Here is a 17261-nt window from a genome sequence, read left to right as displayed (position 1 = left end):
CACGGCGATACTTCTACTGTGACGGCTGGCACGTTTGTTGGAGAATGGTGATTGACACTCTGGACGTGTCAAGGACCATGATTTCCAATGTCATGCAACTACTTTCAGCGAACGCTTCCTGCCTCCCCGAGAGAATGGGGGGATCGGATGGGAGCTCAACTAAAAAATCCTCGGTGATTTCATTCCTGCGAGCCCTGGCAGACGATCTTGGAGATGAAATGCCGCACAGCATCGAGCGGCACCTCCCACATGGAAATAAATACCTGGTTTACACGCTGTTTCGAGAAAATGAAGGGATGTATGGCCGTCGAGCGTGCTCTTCTTCTCACTTTTACGAAACTTGGAAACGGTATGCCTCACATATCAAGTGTAGACGAAGACACGTCTTATCCGTTTGTGACACGTGCACAAGCTTTAAGGAGGGTCTGCTGTCAATTACTAGGAAAACAGGATACGAAAAATCTAGAGAAAAACTTAAGAAAGGATTCCGCGCACATCTGCAGCAAATCCACTCTGAGCGAGCACATAGACTCATTCAGTCAAACGCAATTGAAAGGCCCCAGGAAATTCTTTCTGTAATTACTGACGGGGCGAAGTTTGGACTACCGCGCTTCTACACGACGACAAAAAGAGATACGGGGAAGCCTCTAAGGCAGAAGGTCACTGGTGTTTGCTATCACGGGGCACTTTCTGGACAGCATTTCGTTTGTTTTTTCACGTCAGCCGACAACATCCCCTCAGGTGCGAATCAGACAATTGATGCGCTATGTCGCTCACTTTTTCTGTTGCGAGATGCAAAAAGAGCTCAAGGTATGAGTTGTTTTCCGAAAGAGCTGAATGTTCAGATGGATAATACATCAAAAGACAACAAGAATCGCTTCTTTTTTGCATTTTGTGATTACATGGTGCATAAAGGGCTCTTCAACCACATTGTTGTTAACTTTTTACCGGTTGGGCACACACATTAGGACATTGACTGCCGATTCAGCCGAATTTCTGTCTTCATGCGGGATAGGAATACAGCCTGTGTTTCGGAACTTCACAGGCACATTGTTCAAAGTCAAGGGGGAAACTCCGCGTCAGTACAAAACAACATACATGCTAGCCGCGTCTCTGGGATGAACAATTTTTCAGGTGCCTGTGATAAACAAAGTGCAGTTGCGTCGAGAATCAACAACATGCTCGCGTTCAGAAAGTTTGTCTTCGAGCGGGATGATTCTCATGAGCTCGAAGGAGGTGGTGCTCATGTTACCTGCCCGGTCGGGTACAAAATGGTGGAAAAGAGGGAAGCGCTTCAGAAACTTGATAGAACCGAGGGATTCATTGGTTCTTTCCTCCATTTTGCTCCAGATATGACAAAACCACCAGTCATACAAACAAATAAGCCCTCCAAAGTTGACATCAGGGCGTATCGCAAGCGTATAAATGTGACAGAGAATATAATTGGATGCAGAGAAAATGTTTTATCACTTCTTTCTGAAATAGACTCAATGGAAAGCAAGGAGTCCGCCCCGCCAGAGTGGGACTTCCAGCATTTTGCTTCTTTTTGCGATGATTGCGGCGAAGTTGAGGCATCACATGATGATTTGGAAAGCGAATTGGCACTGGAGGACACGTGCTCATATGATAGGGGCAGCATGGTGACTGTGAACTACAGATCAAACGTGACCAAAGTGACACCATTTTGGTTGGGAAGAATTGAACATGTTGAGAATGCAAATAGCAACAATGTCGTTTTAACTGTGCCGTGGTTCGAACTTGTACAGGGACAGAAAGGAGGAAACTTATGCTACACTGGGCGTTACGCCCCGATGAAACAAAACGATCAATCACAGAGTGATATACCCTCTGCGGCAGTTCTCGTTTACTTTCCAGACTTGAACACGACCGGTAAGATTCCGGATGTTGTCCAGCGCCTTACTAGGGAAGCACTAGACCCATTTGGAGAATGTTGAACACCCTCCGGGTATTTACCAGACATTGATGCATGTTATGCTGTGAGCGGCTGTGTGTTCGCTCATGACACTGCACTGCACGAGCCCCAAAAATAAATGAATATACAAGGAAAGGTTTTTGGACGTAGGGAATGGGAAATTCGTACCCAGCACAGTAGTCACCTTTTATAAGAAGGCGAGGCCGCGCAAAATCGTAGAGCTTTCCGATGGCGTCTTAATCGCTCTCTACGAGGAGGACACCTTTGTCTCAGATTGGAAAATCGCTCTGCAGCAGGCGTACAAGAAGTATGGCGAAACCCGACGCGCTCTCGTCCTCGACGTCGGTGCCCAAGGTCAGGAGCCATGGATGACCGATATCCTCCCCGGCGTCGTTGTTACCGCCACCAGCCATCTCGGTCCGTACTATCTCGCCCCTTCCTTGTCCTCCGTCTTTGAGATTGTCTGTGCAGCCTACCAATGGCTCGCGCAGGGGTTGGAGATGGGCTCCCAGAACATTGTTATCATCATCGCTCGCAACGGGGTCTCCGATCGCTATCGGCCTCTCACTGCCGTTGCCCTTGTCGCCCGCGCCTATCTGATCTACTTCAGTATCTACAAGAATGGTGTCCACGGCCTTGATCATTTCATGAATCTCGTCAAGAAGTCAGGGATGTGCTCAGAGCGTCAAATGGAGCAAGATATCACAAGCGTTCCCACCTTGTAACAATATTTACGATTCTTCACAATGCTGCGAATCCGCTCCGTCTTCCCCAACAACCGCTCCATACAAATAGCAAAGATTCTCGTCCAGGGAACTGCCAAGATTGATGACCAGCCCTGGAATCCCATTGTACGCGTATTTCGAGCAGGTCGGAACCAGACCAAAGAGTGCACCACTATTCTGCAAGAGGACAATGGTCTGGGAAACGATGCCATGATTGGTACAGGTTATGCTTCATTGGCCACCAACGAGGTCATTTCAGGCGATATCGTTCTTGTATTCGAGCACTGGATCCCTATTTCCGACGACACCAAACCACATTTTACAACTACAGGTCACACAGGCTTCCTCCAACCTCCGTATCACTGCGTGCGCTTTCAGGATGTCGAACGGCCCCACCCCTCGCGACTAAGTTTGAGACAATTGATGACTTCGGTGTGGACCTATTCTTCGAATACCTGGATCCACCTGAGGGTGTCTCCATAGACGACTTTTCCGACCAAGCTCTGGAGTGATATGAAGAGAAGTATAGCGTGGAAGATGCAGACTTGCTTGTGCGTGCCGCCGATCTCAACGAGATTGTTCAAGAGATAGTCCTACAGTCGAAACGCTTTGAGAAAGTGTTGGTCGCGATTCTGACCGTCGGTAATTTCTTAAAGCTGGAACAGCGAAGGGATCAGCGCGCGGCTTCATACTTGAGACCCTCCAGAAGCTGTCTGAAACGAAGGGACGGGGCCGAGGCTTTAATCTACTTCACTATATAACTGACATGCTCTTCGCGAATTGATAGCCTCTCAACCTGATCCAAACAATCTCAATCGACTATCTTAGCGGTGCAAGTTGTGATAGAGCGCTTCACCAAAATTGGAACAGAGGACATTGCCCACGAGAATGTTGTACGGGGATATGGCCAAACACGGGGGTGCAGTGCGATCGATATCATGTTTGAAGAATAACTCGCGACTCTTGCTCACGGCTTCGGATGACCAGTTGCTGAACACCAATGACTTAGGCTCTGGGCATGCTGCAAAGACATGTCGGGGGCATGAAGGGTTGGTTCTGAGTGCGGCCGGGTCAGATGATTCGGACTTTATTGTGAGCGGGGGAGTGATAGGACTGTCAATATTTGGGATCGGCGGATGGGGGAAACTTTTTATATCTGTAAGGGACACCGAGATTCGGTTTGGGGAACGACGTTTGAAATGAAGGGGATGGAGACAGTAGCGGTTTATGATGATGGGTCTATTAGCGCTATAGATTGCAGCGGCAAAGTTTGATCAAAGCGAAATTCAGAGGCACGGAAGGAAGTTTGGTGAACTCCGAGCACCGAACGCGGAGTGGAACATAACGAAGCTGGGAAGCCAATGTGTACTAAGATGTCGGGATGTGTCGACTAGACGATTCAACTTTATTGTACAACCCAGTGGAGAAGGTGGCAAAGGGCAAGGTGAGGAGATGGGCTTAAGGAACTAGCATGCTAATAAATGAGAAAGTGGTATGACGCCTCTTTCGTAGAAGAAAGCACGATGTACAAGAGTGTTGTACAAATACAGAAAAGTATACAGGTAGACCAGGTGGAGCGAGAACCGAAAAAGGAGGGCATGAGGGTGGCGTCTTGGTGTGAACAAAGTTGCGAAAGAAATGTGCGCAGTACTGGCTTGGCGAGCAGGTACTCCTCGACGAGGACGTCGTCGAGCTGCAGCGAGTCGAGCTCGTCCTGCAGGCAGAGGACCGCGGCTCGGACATGAGCGAGCGGCCCGGGCCGGAGTCCATGAAGTCGACCTCAGAGAAGTTTCGCAACTGGATGCGGCGGTGGGAGCCGCCGGGGGCCTCTTTACCCCCCTGCAGGGGGGTTAAGAGGCGATGGTTGGGGGCCAGAGGTGCAAGGGGCGGGAAGTGAGAGGGTAAAGAGGCGGTGGTAAGATGCGGCAAATGTGTGGGCGGGTGGAACGGGGAGAAGCGGGATCCTTTTGTTCAATGCGGGGCGAGGATGGGTAGCGGCGCCCGCGGGACAGTGGTGCGGGTGTAAGTGCGCAGCATGACGGTGGGGTCGGAGCGGTGAGCAGCTGAACAAGAACACAAAACACAGTTGTGCTGTTCGACATGGCGAAATCCGGCGAGTATTGATAAATATGTTCCTTAGGGAGAGGTTGAGTGTGATCGCCGGTGAGCGCGTCGTCCGGGTGGGGTGGCGAGACAGCAGGAGGAAGGGGGATAGTCTTAGTATGGCCGGCTGGACTCTTGTCCATGTTAGAGCGCTCTGGGGGCAGCACACAGCACCAGGCACAAGCGAGGATAGTGATGATGGCAGAGCCAGTAGCAATAGAGATGACTGCAATGGCGACTTTGCGGAGCAACGTACTGGGCGGATGGGAAGGGAGGTGGCCAGCGCTGGGACCACCCGGTCCATTGCCCCCAGCTAGTCCTGGGGGTGGGGTGCTGTTGTCAGGTGCAGTTTGTTGGTGAGGCTTGAAGGGCTGCTTCTGGCTTTGGACAACCGAGAATGTGAGAAGGAAGACGAAGATGAGAAGGACGGAACGAATAACGAATGGAGACCGCCATGGTGGGCTCACACGACGAAACGGGATGAAGGGCAATTACGAGCGGGGTCTTCTGGACGCGCTCGTGCCGCGTGCAGATGGGGGCGCCTCGTCGCGCACTCCATCACATACACCTCGCTCTGCAGGTGGAACGTGTCCAACGCGCGGCATACCAGCGCGCGGCACACCAGCGCGCGGGGCAGGAGCTGCGGGATGTGATTTTTTATGTAATAAGAATATTTATATCCATGGATCAGTATTGTGACTCGGGCATACGTGCCACGCTGCGTGAGCGTGTGGCAAGTGAACAGCCTGCGCTCGCCCAAAAACGGATCGCTCGCCATCCTCTCTTGCACTTCCTCCAGTCGTTCTTCTCTTCCTTCTCCCGCCTTCACCCCTAGGGGCGGATTCGGGTGGTGATATTTACGGTTCCTATCGGCATCATTACTGCACTCGCCCACATCTTATCCATTTTCAAGTCCTGCAGTGGTCCCCGCCGCAATGGAAGCTGCAGAGTTGTCCCGCGAGACGCCGTCGCCGCCTCGACCTTCTTCCTCTCTCCTCTCCCCCGAACCCCTCGATACGAAAATGGCTGATGAAAGTGAGAGCAAGCCGGAGACACCCTTTGAAACACCTGCTCAAAGAAGGCGGCGTGTTCGGAACGCCGCGTTGAAGAAGGCCTCAGAAATCGTTAAAAACGAGAGGAGACCAGTGGGACCCAAAAAGCGACGATTCTGCAAAGACAAAAAGTGCGTATTGCACGCTGTTTGCTGCTAATCTGCCCTTTACCATGGTGGAGAAGTCATTGCAGGATGCATTCGAGGCATATGGCCCTGTGGCAACTGTTATGCCATTAGATCGAGAGGGAGTTTTGAGAGACTACGCATTTGTTGAGTTTGAACGAGAATGCGATATGAAGATTGCATAGCGAGAAGCGAACCGGATGAGGTCAGGAGGCCATCGCATTCTGGTAGATGTGGAAAGGGGTCCAACTGTTAACGGTTGGCTGCCAAACAGGCTAGACGATCCGAACAATGTGTGCACGAGCAAGCGACGGAGTGAGAGGAGGGAGGCAAGGCCGAGACATTACGCGACAGGCTCTGAGAAGATGCCATGTCTTCTTCCTATACAAATATTTTATGCCCCATCAAGGCGAATTTACATCTACTTGTGTGAGCCTTTCCAACTAGTCACGCACTTCATCAACATGCTGTACGTAATAATTGGCTGAAGTGCTCTTCCGTTCAACTGTACATGTGTGAACACTAATATTCTTCCCGTCAGCATTGCGATATATTTATTTAAACATGTCTTCATCGGTTCGGTCGTCACCAATAGAACAAACCCAGTCCGGCGCCTCACCCTCGACATCGAAGCGTCTCAACACTTCAGCCACTGCTGCTCCTTTGTGCACCCCTCGCGGTCGAACGTAAAGGAGTTTTTGCCCCATCAAGATCTCCATCGGACTGCCGTGTAGCACCTCCTCGAGCGCTTGCCGAGCATCATGTGCTCGACTGACTGTGAGATTGCATATAGCTGGCATCTCTGAAATGCCAGCTATATGCAATCTCTTTCTGCGACAAGAAGGTGGTAGGTGTGCTGTCCTCAATTCGTTTCAACAACAGACCGGCCAATTCAAGCGCGTCCCTTATTGCAACGAGATCATGGGGGCTTAATGAGTCATCCCAAGTTTCGTCGCGTTTCTCGACTAGAGTATTTCCGGTTGTTTCGAACGCCTCCTCCTCTCCACACTCTAGCAATCCACTCATTCTACGGCCCCAAACCTCTCGCGTAAAAGGTCTGACCATCGCGCAGAAAAATTTGAGGTTTCGGTCATCACGCCGTAACTAGGCTGCATGCGGCGAAGACTACAGTAAGCTAAGCATTTAAACAATTTTAGGTTATCAATCAACTGCTCCGTGTTTAAATAATTCAGCCTTATTTTTGGGACAAATGCCCCCCTCAGAAATCTTTTTATTCCGGAAAAGTCCTTTTAAGAGCCAACTGCTGTTCTCACCTGAGTACTGCTACACAAGCAATCAGCGATCTCTGAAACAGGAGGCGACTAAAGTCTGATGCGGTGTCAGGTTCTTCGAGGAAAACGCAGGAACACTGAAGTTAGTTTGTGTGAAAAATAGAGAAGGTGGGTAGATTAATGATAGAGGTGATAGCTTTCAGTGATGATGAGACGTACACGTGTATACGTGGAGCGATTGGGGGAAGGGTGTCGATGGTGACACTAACTTGTGTCAATTGGATCGTCAAGGTCGAGCCCCGGTTTCCTGACTCGAGCCAAGCACCAGAGGCAAAGGTGCGGCCAGCGCTCAGTATATATGTTGCCCCGGCCCGGGTGTGGGGCTGGGGAGGGGGTCGTGTGGGGGAGATTTGGGGTACTGTACAGGGTAACTGTTGCACGTTTAATTACCAACTTGTGCTTAATTACCAACCGGGATTTTCACATAGTTTTTCGAAGTGTAGTACCTCCTCCACCACCTTTCCCGCTAAGAACTACGAACAGAACTCTTTTCAGACGAGCACAAACAACTTTAGCGCGAAACCGAAGGCGCCACAATCAACGCCCGGATCCCTATGATCCGTATATGGCCAGCAACAGGACATAAATTACGCTGGACTCTCTTCCCGAGTCATTCCAAAAACCCCTTCTCCCCACGACTTCCTTTCCACGGCCTGGCACACATACTGTGACTCTCAAATCCAGCCCCTTTCATAGCCATGGATACGACAAACTACCGCAAGCAACAGAACGTGATATTTGACCATGCCTTCCGCTCGGTCCCCCTAAAGCATGCGACCAAAAAACACGGAGTTACGCTTTGGAAGGGTCGAACTGCGTACCGTAACTGGGTCAAAGACCCACCCCCCGCGAGCCAGAGCAGGCTTCAGACATAACTGTAACCGTGAGACAAGCAGGACGTCCCGTTTTGCTACTGCAAGCTGAGGAAGAGCTGATTGCGGCTGCCGCCGGAGATTTTATTAATCATAACACACCACTTACTCTCACAAACTTTCGACAGTTGGCAAGTCAAGTTTGCAAGATGCTACCATGGCACCGTCGTCGCCAATTGCCTTTTGTTGTCAGGCTTCCTTCCCTCCGCTGGGTCAAGTGCTTCCTCACTCGTCATTCAGATCTAAGTATAAAACCTGTCCGAGCAATAGAACAAGCTCGTATCAAGGCCGCTACACGGCCCATAGTTTGCGAACACATTGCCCGGCTGCAAGAAATTATTCATCGCTACAGTATTAATGACCCCAGACGTATCTTTAACGTGGATGAGTCTGGGATTTCGTTTCACAAAATGACGGGTAGAAGCCTAAGAAAGGGGATTGGATTGGCAAATCGTATCTTGGTGTCTACTGCTGCAAAAACGAAAGGCAATTTAGATCGAGTCACAATTATGTTTGTCGTAAATGCCGCTGGTCAGGCATTCAATCCAATTGTGGTGTACCCGGGAAAACAGCCACATTACCGTCGCGTGGGTGCTACAATTCAGACTGTGCATAATTTTTTGCCGCCATGCTACTTTTATCAGCGTGATCCCGCTGGCGTGGACTCTAATTTTTTTTGGACTGGACTGTATCTTTTGTTGAAGAGACTAAGTAGCTCCGTGTCCGGTGCAAAAAACTTTTATTGCTGTTTGATGGCTACAGTTGCCACATTCAGTATACGGTGCTGCAGTACCTAAAGGACAATGACGTGGTCATGGTGGGGCTGCCTGCGCATACGTCACATGTTCTACAGCCCCTTGATGTAACGGGTTTTGGCCCTTTCAAGTCGTTTTTACAACGGGAAGTACATAGCCGGGCCATGAGCAAATCTATTCTTGACGCCTTCGATGTGGCAGATATAATTCGTTATGCACTCTCAGACGCCCTGAGTGTGTCTAATATATGTAGCGGATTTAAAAAGTGTGGGTTTGGGATGTAGTAACACGCACTGCAAGTGCAGAACCGCTTCAGGGGCTTGCGTTCTACACACATAATGAATCAGAATTGGCACCGTCTCCGAGCTTGGAGACTGTTTTGTTATCTTTAAGGAGGCCGGGGAGAAGACTGATTCGGGACGCAGACATCGAGGACCAAGGGACAATTAGAATTTCTACTGCAAAGGGCGCACATCTTACGGCAGACGTTGTCCTCGAGGCCTTGGCAGAGAGGGAGAGCCGCCGACGCCATGGTGCGAAGGTGACGCCGGAAGAGATGGAACAGAACGATTTGCGACTTGAATATCGTTTAAACTCTGCAGCAGACCGCCGTCGTCTGGTGACTCTTGCTCCTCAACGCTCCCCGGTTTTCACTTCTCTTTGCCGGAGTAGAGAGAGCAGACGAAGTCGAGCTCGTGATCGTACCTCAAGTGCTCCCCGCAGCTCACGTTATGCTGTCTGAGAAGCTCTATAGCGGACGTTACGTACGGGCCACGGCGCATAAATTCTTAAAATTTGTGGTTGGCAATTAGGCAATTCCCATAAAATGATACTGTTTTGGCAGGTTACAGTAAGCTTCAGGCTTTTTTCAAATTTGCTGGTTGGTGAGAACAATTGCCACGTACGTTTTTTGGACTCACTGCTGATATTGATTGCAATTTGATTGAGCAGAATCTGTCAATATTTTCATATTTTGTAATTAAAATTGTGAATGTCGCGCTCGTGTATCGAGAAAATTGGTGATTAGGTACGCAACGGTTACAATACCCAGGAGTGGCCCCAGGACCAAAGCCTTCAAAAGGTGATTTTATTAGTCTACGTGTTCGCCAGGTGTACACGTGGACAATCTCCCTTTGAAGAGCGGCGGTCCTGTGGAGTGGAAGATGATGGCGGCCCCTCTATAAGAGAAAGGGGCGCGCCGACACACCGCAAGAAGAAAAACAGAAGAACGCCGGACCGACCCTCCCCTTGCAATAAACGTTTCTCGCTTCTGAAAACAAACATCTCGCTCCCCTACGCGCGCGGCCCACCTCCTTCGCCGCCAACAGTTTGGATACGGATTTACTCAAAATGCCAAATTTTTGGAGATAGCCACCCCCAATAGAGTTGCCATGTTGCAAAACTATCTCCAAAAACCTAAAAACTTACTCATTTACTCAGTCAATAGGGGTGCTCTAAGTGCCCAATCTGTCGGACCATTTTAGACGGATATGACCTTTATGAAGGCTATTGTGACGTCTCGAAAGTTGAGAAATCTCGAGAAGCGTGGGAGAAATGTCAGAAAAGCTTAGCCCGTCTTCTTAAGGCTGTAAGAAACACAGAGAGATGGATTGAGACTATGAACGTGTTTTGCAACCGTGCCTGGGAGGAACGTGCAAGGGATGTTTGCTCTCATGTGATAGAGAGACTATTTCTAAACCCATGGTACTCGCTTTGTGAGAGCTTCATCACATTCGTCCAGGAATTTACTCTGTACAGGGGCATCAGGATGGGATTGGAAGAGGATGAGGCAATGGGTAATATTATTACTACTGACATACTGTTCCACTTTTTGGTGAAGCTTTCCCACATGCGCGACAAATAGAAAATTCGTTGCTAGGCATATGTTAAAGGGAGATATCTTTCCGCAATAGTGCTCCTGGAAATACTATGAGCGGTGTGATCCGCAACATATCTTCTGTAGTCTGATTACAGTAAAATCCTCAAACTGAAGGGCTGAACAAATGCGGGATGTTTTTACTCATTTTTAATCACAAAAGCTCCAACGTGGCGTAGTTTTCAACAACGTCTGTGTGTGGAGAGGGTGGCGTATTTGCAGTTTTCTGACACCAAACTGGGTGTTACCTGCTTTATTACAGCTTTGACCGTTTTGGGCATTGCCAGATCTTTGTCGATGACGCCATTGCATGTACCTAAAAAAGTCATAAACAGCGATAAGATGTTCCATTGTTTGTTTTGAATACGCTTGCCTTCTATTTGTCTGTTTGAAGTCATTTAACACGCAATTTGCGAGGGAAGAGGCACAAATAATACCCCACCTGCCACCAAAAAACACTTAGTGTAATTTGCGGAAGCTATCCAGTAGTACTTACTTGGTATCGTTGGAAAGCACTGGGTCCACTGATGGCGACTGTGTGGCTTTTTTTGGAATCGCAAAGCTCTCATCTCCTCAAGAGCTGATCAAACATTGGCACTTTTCGCGGGAAAGACATCGGTAAAATAATCCAAAAACATTGCTTTTGCAGTATGAGCTCCGAGGGGTACGATAGTGTTGTCGACCTGCCCCCGCATATGTGTGCTCACAGAAACGCACCAGTTCGTTCTCGGATATGGCAAGCCCACTTAGCTTCCATGAGGTTGGGTCTGAACCTCAACGGCAAGAGTCTCCTCAGGATGTGACAGTGCGCATCAAAGACTCCTCTGCCCCTCCTACCACGTCCCCATCCCCCAACGCCACCATGTCGCTGCCGCCGCGGATCCTCCGCCCCGTCGCCTTCCTCTCCCTCCTCCTCCTCCTCTCCACCGCCGCCGCCACCCCGCTCCAAGTCCCCTTGGACTGCAGGCGCGCCCACGTGCGCACACGCCCGCCGTCCGCACGGTACACGACGTAGCGCCCGCCTCCGCCAACGCCACGGATTCCGCGCTCGCGTCCGCCGACCTAATCCTGCATCGCTACTCCTCCATGCTGCGCCTGATATCCATCTCAGAGGGCTCGCTTATCGCCTTCTTCGGCTACTTCCAAACCATCTAGGTTTACCTCCCTTGTAGTTTTGTCCTGATTGACAGTACTGCCAGAACCTGTGACTGTGCTTTGGAAAAATAATGTGACATTGTTTAGGTCTTCTTCTGATAGTGTCGGAGCGGGGTTTTCTCGATTGGGTTCCTCGCCCATCACGGACGCTGCAATGCCTTCTTCATTTTCTATATGTACAACAATTCTATCACCCAACAGCAGCCGTCGAACCTCCTTAGCAGATAAACATGAACATAAAACTGCTCTTAGAGTTTTCCCCTCTACAGAACAGGGTTTTGCCGCCTTAACGCCCTCAACAATCGCACCTTTCAGTAAGGCATCACCTACATTTTGCTCCCTAAATGACCGATATAACTCAATCGGGAAGGACGGTAATAAAGTGCAACAAATTGACAACAAAATCTTCTCAATGAGTGTATGCAGGCTGTCCAACTCGTCAAACTTGAGCTCGTTTATTGGAAATAAACGTCGATCTTCACGTGGCAAACGTTTTGTCTCCCACCTTGGAATGTTTATAGCTTCCAACAATCCAATAGGATTTATCTCATGATAACCAGATGCATAATCTTGGGATAAATCCTCTCTATCACATGAAGGCGAATTATTTTCTGAGGAAGAGGCCAGCCGGATTTTTTTGGCAGCAGCACCGGCAGATAGCCTTTGAAGGCGCTTTGGGGCCTTGGTCGGACGCCCAGGGCGTCATTTTGGGCCATGACAGATGCAAGATGGGCATCGCGGGCATGTACCGCACACACGACAGACGCCTTGCTTATGTCCGCATTTCATTGGGGATTGAGATTGGCGCACCAATTGACCACAGTCAATGTGAAGAGAAGAGGTTTGGGGGGATTCGGCAAGCGTACGAGACCTGAATAAAGTAGTCGCCGAACCGAAGGACTTCTTGTGAATATCGAATTCACAATTGCAATTGCTGACGATAAGAGGATGTGCTGCCGTAAACGTCGGCCTCATGATATTGAGAACGAACGAGCACATGACGCTTCTTCGTCCTGCATCTCTTGCAATCTCAATGCATCCAACATTGCTGGATACTTTCGAGAGTGGATATGATGCACTGGGCCTTTTTTTTGACTATTTTTACCGATGTCCGAAAGAGCCGTTACACCCGTCGACCCCCCAAATCACTCACCATTGCTGTCGAAATGCGAGACCCTTGTCGTACTCCAATCAATACGATACTCCGTGGGATGACCAGGGACACTCCAAGCGACCGTTTCGTGAAGAAAGTTTCGAAATCCGACCAATGCGCAGGTTTTGCGCAAAATTTTATGTGGCTGATTTGGTGCCCCTTTTCTCCCAAATTGCGTGTTAATAATTGACAAATAAACGCCTTTTCGAAAGTAGAAAAAAGCATTTGTTTTGGCAACCATGATGATCTATTTAAAGATCTGCTTAAAAGCTCAAAGAACATCGGGTTCATCGTGATTCTCCTTCTGTAAGCATTTGCGACGTAAGGCTGAAAATTCAGATACAGGGGGGGTCGCGATATAGTGCTACCCGGTGTCAGTGGGCCGAAAACGGCACTATATCGAACCAGGCACTGTTAGATAATGAGATTTACGGCTTTTTTGCAGCCACTTCCTTGCATCACTGCTCAGAAAGACCGCTCGCAGGACGCCATCATTCATGCTTTGTATCTTCACTACAAACTCAAGTCTAATCAAGCATTTCTGTTATTAGTAGCTGCCGAGCCGTTGCATTGACTTCCTCCTTTTTCGCAGCCATAAATGCCAACCTACACTTTTGCAGATGTCCAATTGCATCATCGACCCTGCCTTTTTCCGCCATAGTCTCTATTCGAGTTGGCAACTGCATAATATCTTTCCGCGGCGGCAGCGGCTCTCGGGCAGTACACATATCCATCCAACTGCCTCCCTGGAGACCCTTCGTTTTTGGCTCAAAATTCGTGCCACCCGCAGAAGGGAAGCACTATATCGGAGCTGGCACTAACAAATATGGCAATATATCGTGTTGCGGGCAGTAATGCTCTTGCAAGTATACAGTACAACAATGATTGCTTTGGTATAATAATGCTCTCACTACAAATGGGACAAAGGGAAGGCGACAAGCCTTAGGAGGTTGGCAACATACTGCTCCTGATTGTCATGGGAAATGCGTATACCTCGTGGCCGTCGGAACAGTTGATTGACCGAATGGGAACTCTATCAACACCCTTTTCCCGTAGTAGAGCTACACGAAACCTAAACAGTATATAAGCAGAACGCGCTCAACCCAATAAAGAATACAGGGTAGACAGAACCCCAGCTACACCACTTCTCGTCTCAGGAGTGGTAGCATCGCGAAAAAGGAACCAACGTTCATTGAGGGTTGGGGTACTTGATCTCAACAGAGTGTACACGTAACTTTTACGCTGGGATAAGATGGATGACGAGCTTGTATCACGTCGTCTTCACAAATTCAATGCCAAGAGAGGCGAAGACTTCACACTGTGGTCCTTGCGGTTTGAAGCCTTGCTGGAGTCGAGGGATCTTCTAGAAGTGGTGAATATCGATCAATTGGCCAGGGTGGCAATAGAAGATCTGACGCCTGATGAAAAGACAAAGTTATTGAAGGCGAAATCTTTATTGGTCCAATCTCTCGGCGATAAGCCGCTGCGCACTGTGGCTGGGGAGAGGAAGAATCCCTTTCAAATGTACAAGAAGCTACATGAGAGGTATGCAACGCAGAACACTGCGACATGAGTACAGCTACAGACTGAGCTTTACTAACAGTCCTTTCAAGAAAAATCTCAAACCATGTCTGAGTACGTCGACAGCTTTGAAAATATCTTTAATCAGCTAGAAGTAATGGAAAGTCCAGTGACCGAATCAATGCAAATAGCGATATTGTTTGCTAGTTTCGGGAGAAACTCTGATTCTTCGTACGGAGCTGTGATCACAGCATTACAGACTATGTCCGATAAGGATCTTTCTTGGGAGAAAGCAACTGCACGCCTGCTGCAAGAATACAGTTCTTTGAATTGCGGGAGAAATCTTGGAAGGGTCCTACAAAACGATGTACCTATCAGCCAAAAAGCCTTAAAGACCAAGGCTCACCTCCAGTGTTACGGATGTGGTAAATATGGCCACTTCAAGCGCGAATGTCGGGCACGCACGACTAGGCACTGGACGAGAAAGGAGCACAGTGCTCCTGTAAATACGAAAAGCTTTGACATTGGAAGTAAGGAGAAGGCTCTTCTCTCTAGAGAAGGAAAAACCTCAAAGAAGTATGCCGTGGTTGACTCCGGTGCGAGTAACCACATGATGTCAGATCATATCCTTTTTGATAAGATTGTGAATTCACAGACGAGAATAATCACGCTTGGTGATGGGAACAGTATCAAATCAAATCAGAAAGGCTCAGTTTATATCAGCGCAGGGGGTTTTGATGACAATAGGAAGACGCTGAGACTCAACAATGTACTGTACGTCCCGGGTCTGGACACCAACCTGGTTTCTTGTTCGGCCCTTGACCGAGATGGATACGAAACGCAATTCAGTAAAGGACTTTGCACTATATCAATGAAAGACGAACTTATTTGTACTGCACAACTCGAAGATGGTCTGTATATTCTCAAATATATAGTCACAGAGGAAACAGCAGACATTGCAGTGGGAAGCACTGTGGGAGAAGAGCTCTGGCATTGGAGGTTTGGTCATGTTTACCTTCGGATATTGAAAGAAATGAAAAAGCGTGGTGCAGTGGCCGGAATATCTTTCACAGACACTCCTTAGAATGATGTAGCCTGTGTTCGTGTGTGGAAGGTAAACAGTCTCGACTATCATTGTACGCCAGGAAGGATACAGCGACAAAATCGGGAGAAGTGATTTTTACTGATGTGTGTGGTCCACTTCCGACTCCAAGTTTGGGCGGCAAGTCATTCTTCATAACGTTTAGTGATTCTTTCTCCTCTTTTAAGGATGTTTTCCTTATAGCGACTAAAGGGGAAGCACTGGAATGTTTCAAATCATTCCAAGCCAAATTTGAACGGAAGTACGACTGCCAAATCAAATTCATATACTCTGATAATGGCGGAGAGTACCTAGGCACGTTAAAATACCTTGAGAAAGAAGGAATAGAGTGGGAGTCCTCCGCACCGTATAAACCGCAGCAAAATGGTGTCTCAGAGAGACTCAATCGCACTTTGATGGAAATGGCACGTTCCATGCTATCACATGCTGGTCTACCAGATAAATTCTGGGGAGAGGCCGTATGCACAGCCAAATCTATTCGCAATGTCACAGCTGGTCAAACTAATGAAGGGCGCACCCCTATAGAGATACTGACTGGCAAAGTCCCACATGTCGGCAATCTGCGTTGCTTCGGTTGTGAGATATGTAATCATTCGCCTGGAAGATTCAACTCAAGGAAGTGGTACACGTTTCTGTACATATCGATATGGATATCGATGACCCTTCGGACCATAATTTGTGCGTGAGCATTAATTAGATGTTACACAGTTGTGCACAGTCGTACACCGCTTACGACTGTACAGAGGCCACAGAAGGTGTTACTGTCTTTTGCTGATAGCATCCAACCTTTGTACGGGATAACAATTGGAAGAGTTAATTGCAGTGCCCGTCATGACCTAAGGGAAAATTGGAACTATGTAATTCTTCGTCTTCATGCCTAATTGCTCATGTTAAGCGCTGCACGACCTTTCAGGCGTGTGCTCGTAGCGCGGGTACCTCGTAATGGAGGTCTATAAATCCCGGAGCGCTGTGTAGCCTCCAGGGAAATAAAGGCATCGGACAACGGGAGCGTCTATCCGTCTGTGCGAGGTACCTTCTCTTTCTGTTTTTCCCCACAAGTTGCTACAGATATATCTTTCGCGAAGAAGATTTGTGGATCAAACTTTGAGAGAAGCACGATGTCTCAGCATCGTATTGAGGCTTCGACGCTTTTGGAAGATGAGCCGTCTCCGACGAGGGGTCCTGTGAAAAATCAAACGATTGTTGATACTATAAAGGCCCCAAGACTCACGTGCGTCACGCTGCTTGACTTTATCAATTTTAGGAAGGCACGTGAGAACTACGAAAGGGAAGTTGCGGAAAAGAATCGTGACCCCGGTGTGGATATACAGTTGTCCTCCTACCTGACGACCGTGGACCACAATGTGCTCGAGTTGTTCGTAGAGCGTGGTTACATCGATAGCCCTAGTGTCCAAGACATTACCGAAGATGAACTTGTGAAGTGCGTAAATGCCAAGTGTGAACGTCCGCCAGGAGAAATTGAGTTGTCTGATGTGGAACGGAGTATCAAAAACGTTCAGATAAAAATGTTTGTTCCCGGTGCTGAGGCACGTATCGATACGCTACTTCTGGACTACAAGCGAGCACTCGAAGCTTC

The 17261-nt window shown here is 48.7% G+C and overlaps 1 protein-coding gene across 1 annotated transcript; it reads left to right on the top strand.

The window, feature by feature from the left end:
- The first annotated feature begins 14824 nt into the window (after window positions 1-14824).
- CHC_T00008234001 (hypothetical protein) lies at window positions 14825-16545 on the top strand. Its single transcript, XM_005712339.1, has 3 exons — window positions 14825-15561; window positions 15657-16286; window positions 16410-16545. The coding sequence occupies exons 1-3, from the start codon at window positions 14825-14827 to the stop codon at window positions 16543-16545; spliced, it is 1503 nt and encodes a 500-aa protein (XP_005712396.1).
- The last annotated feature ends 716 nt before the right edge of the window (window positions 16546-17261 follow it).

This window comes from Chondrus crispus, genomic scaffold (genome assembly GCF_000350225.1).
Source record: "Chondrus crispus Stackhouse genomic scaffold, scaffold_97, whole genome shotgun sequence".
Taxonomy (NCBI): Eukaryota; Rhodophyta; class Florideophyceae; order Gigartinales; family Gigartinaceae; genus Chondrus; species Chondrus crispus.
This window is presented reverse-complemented; position numbering and strand designations above follow the sequence as displayed.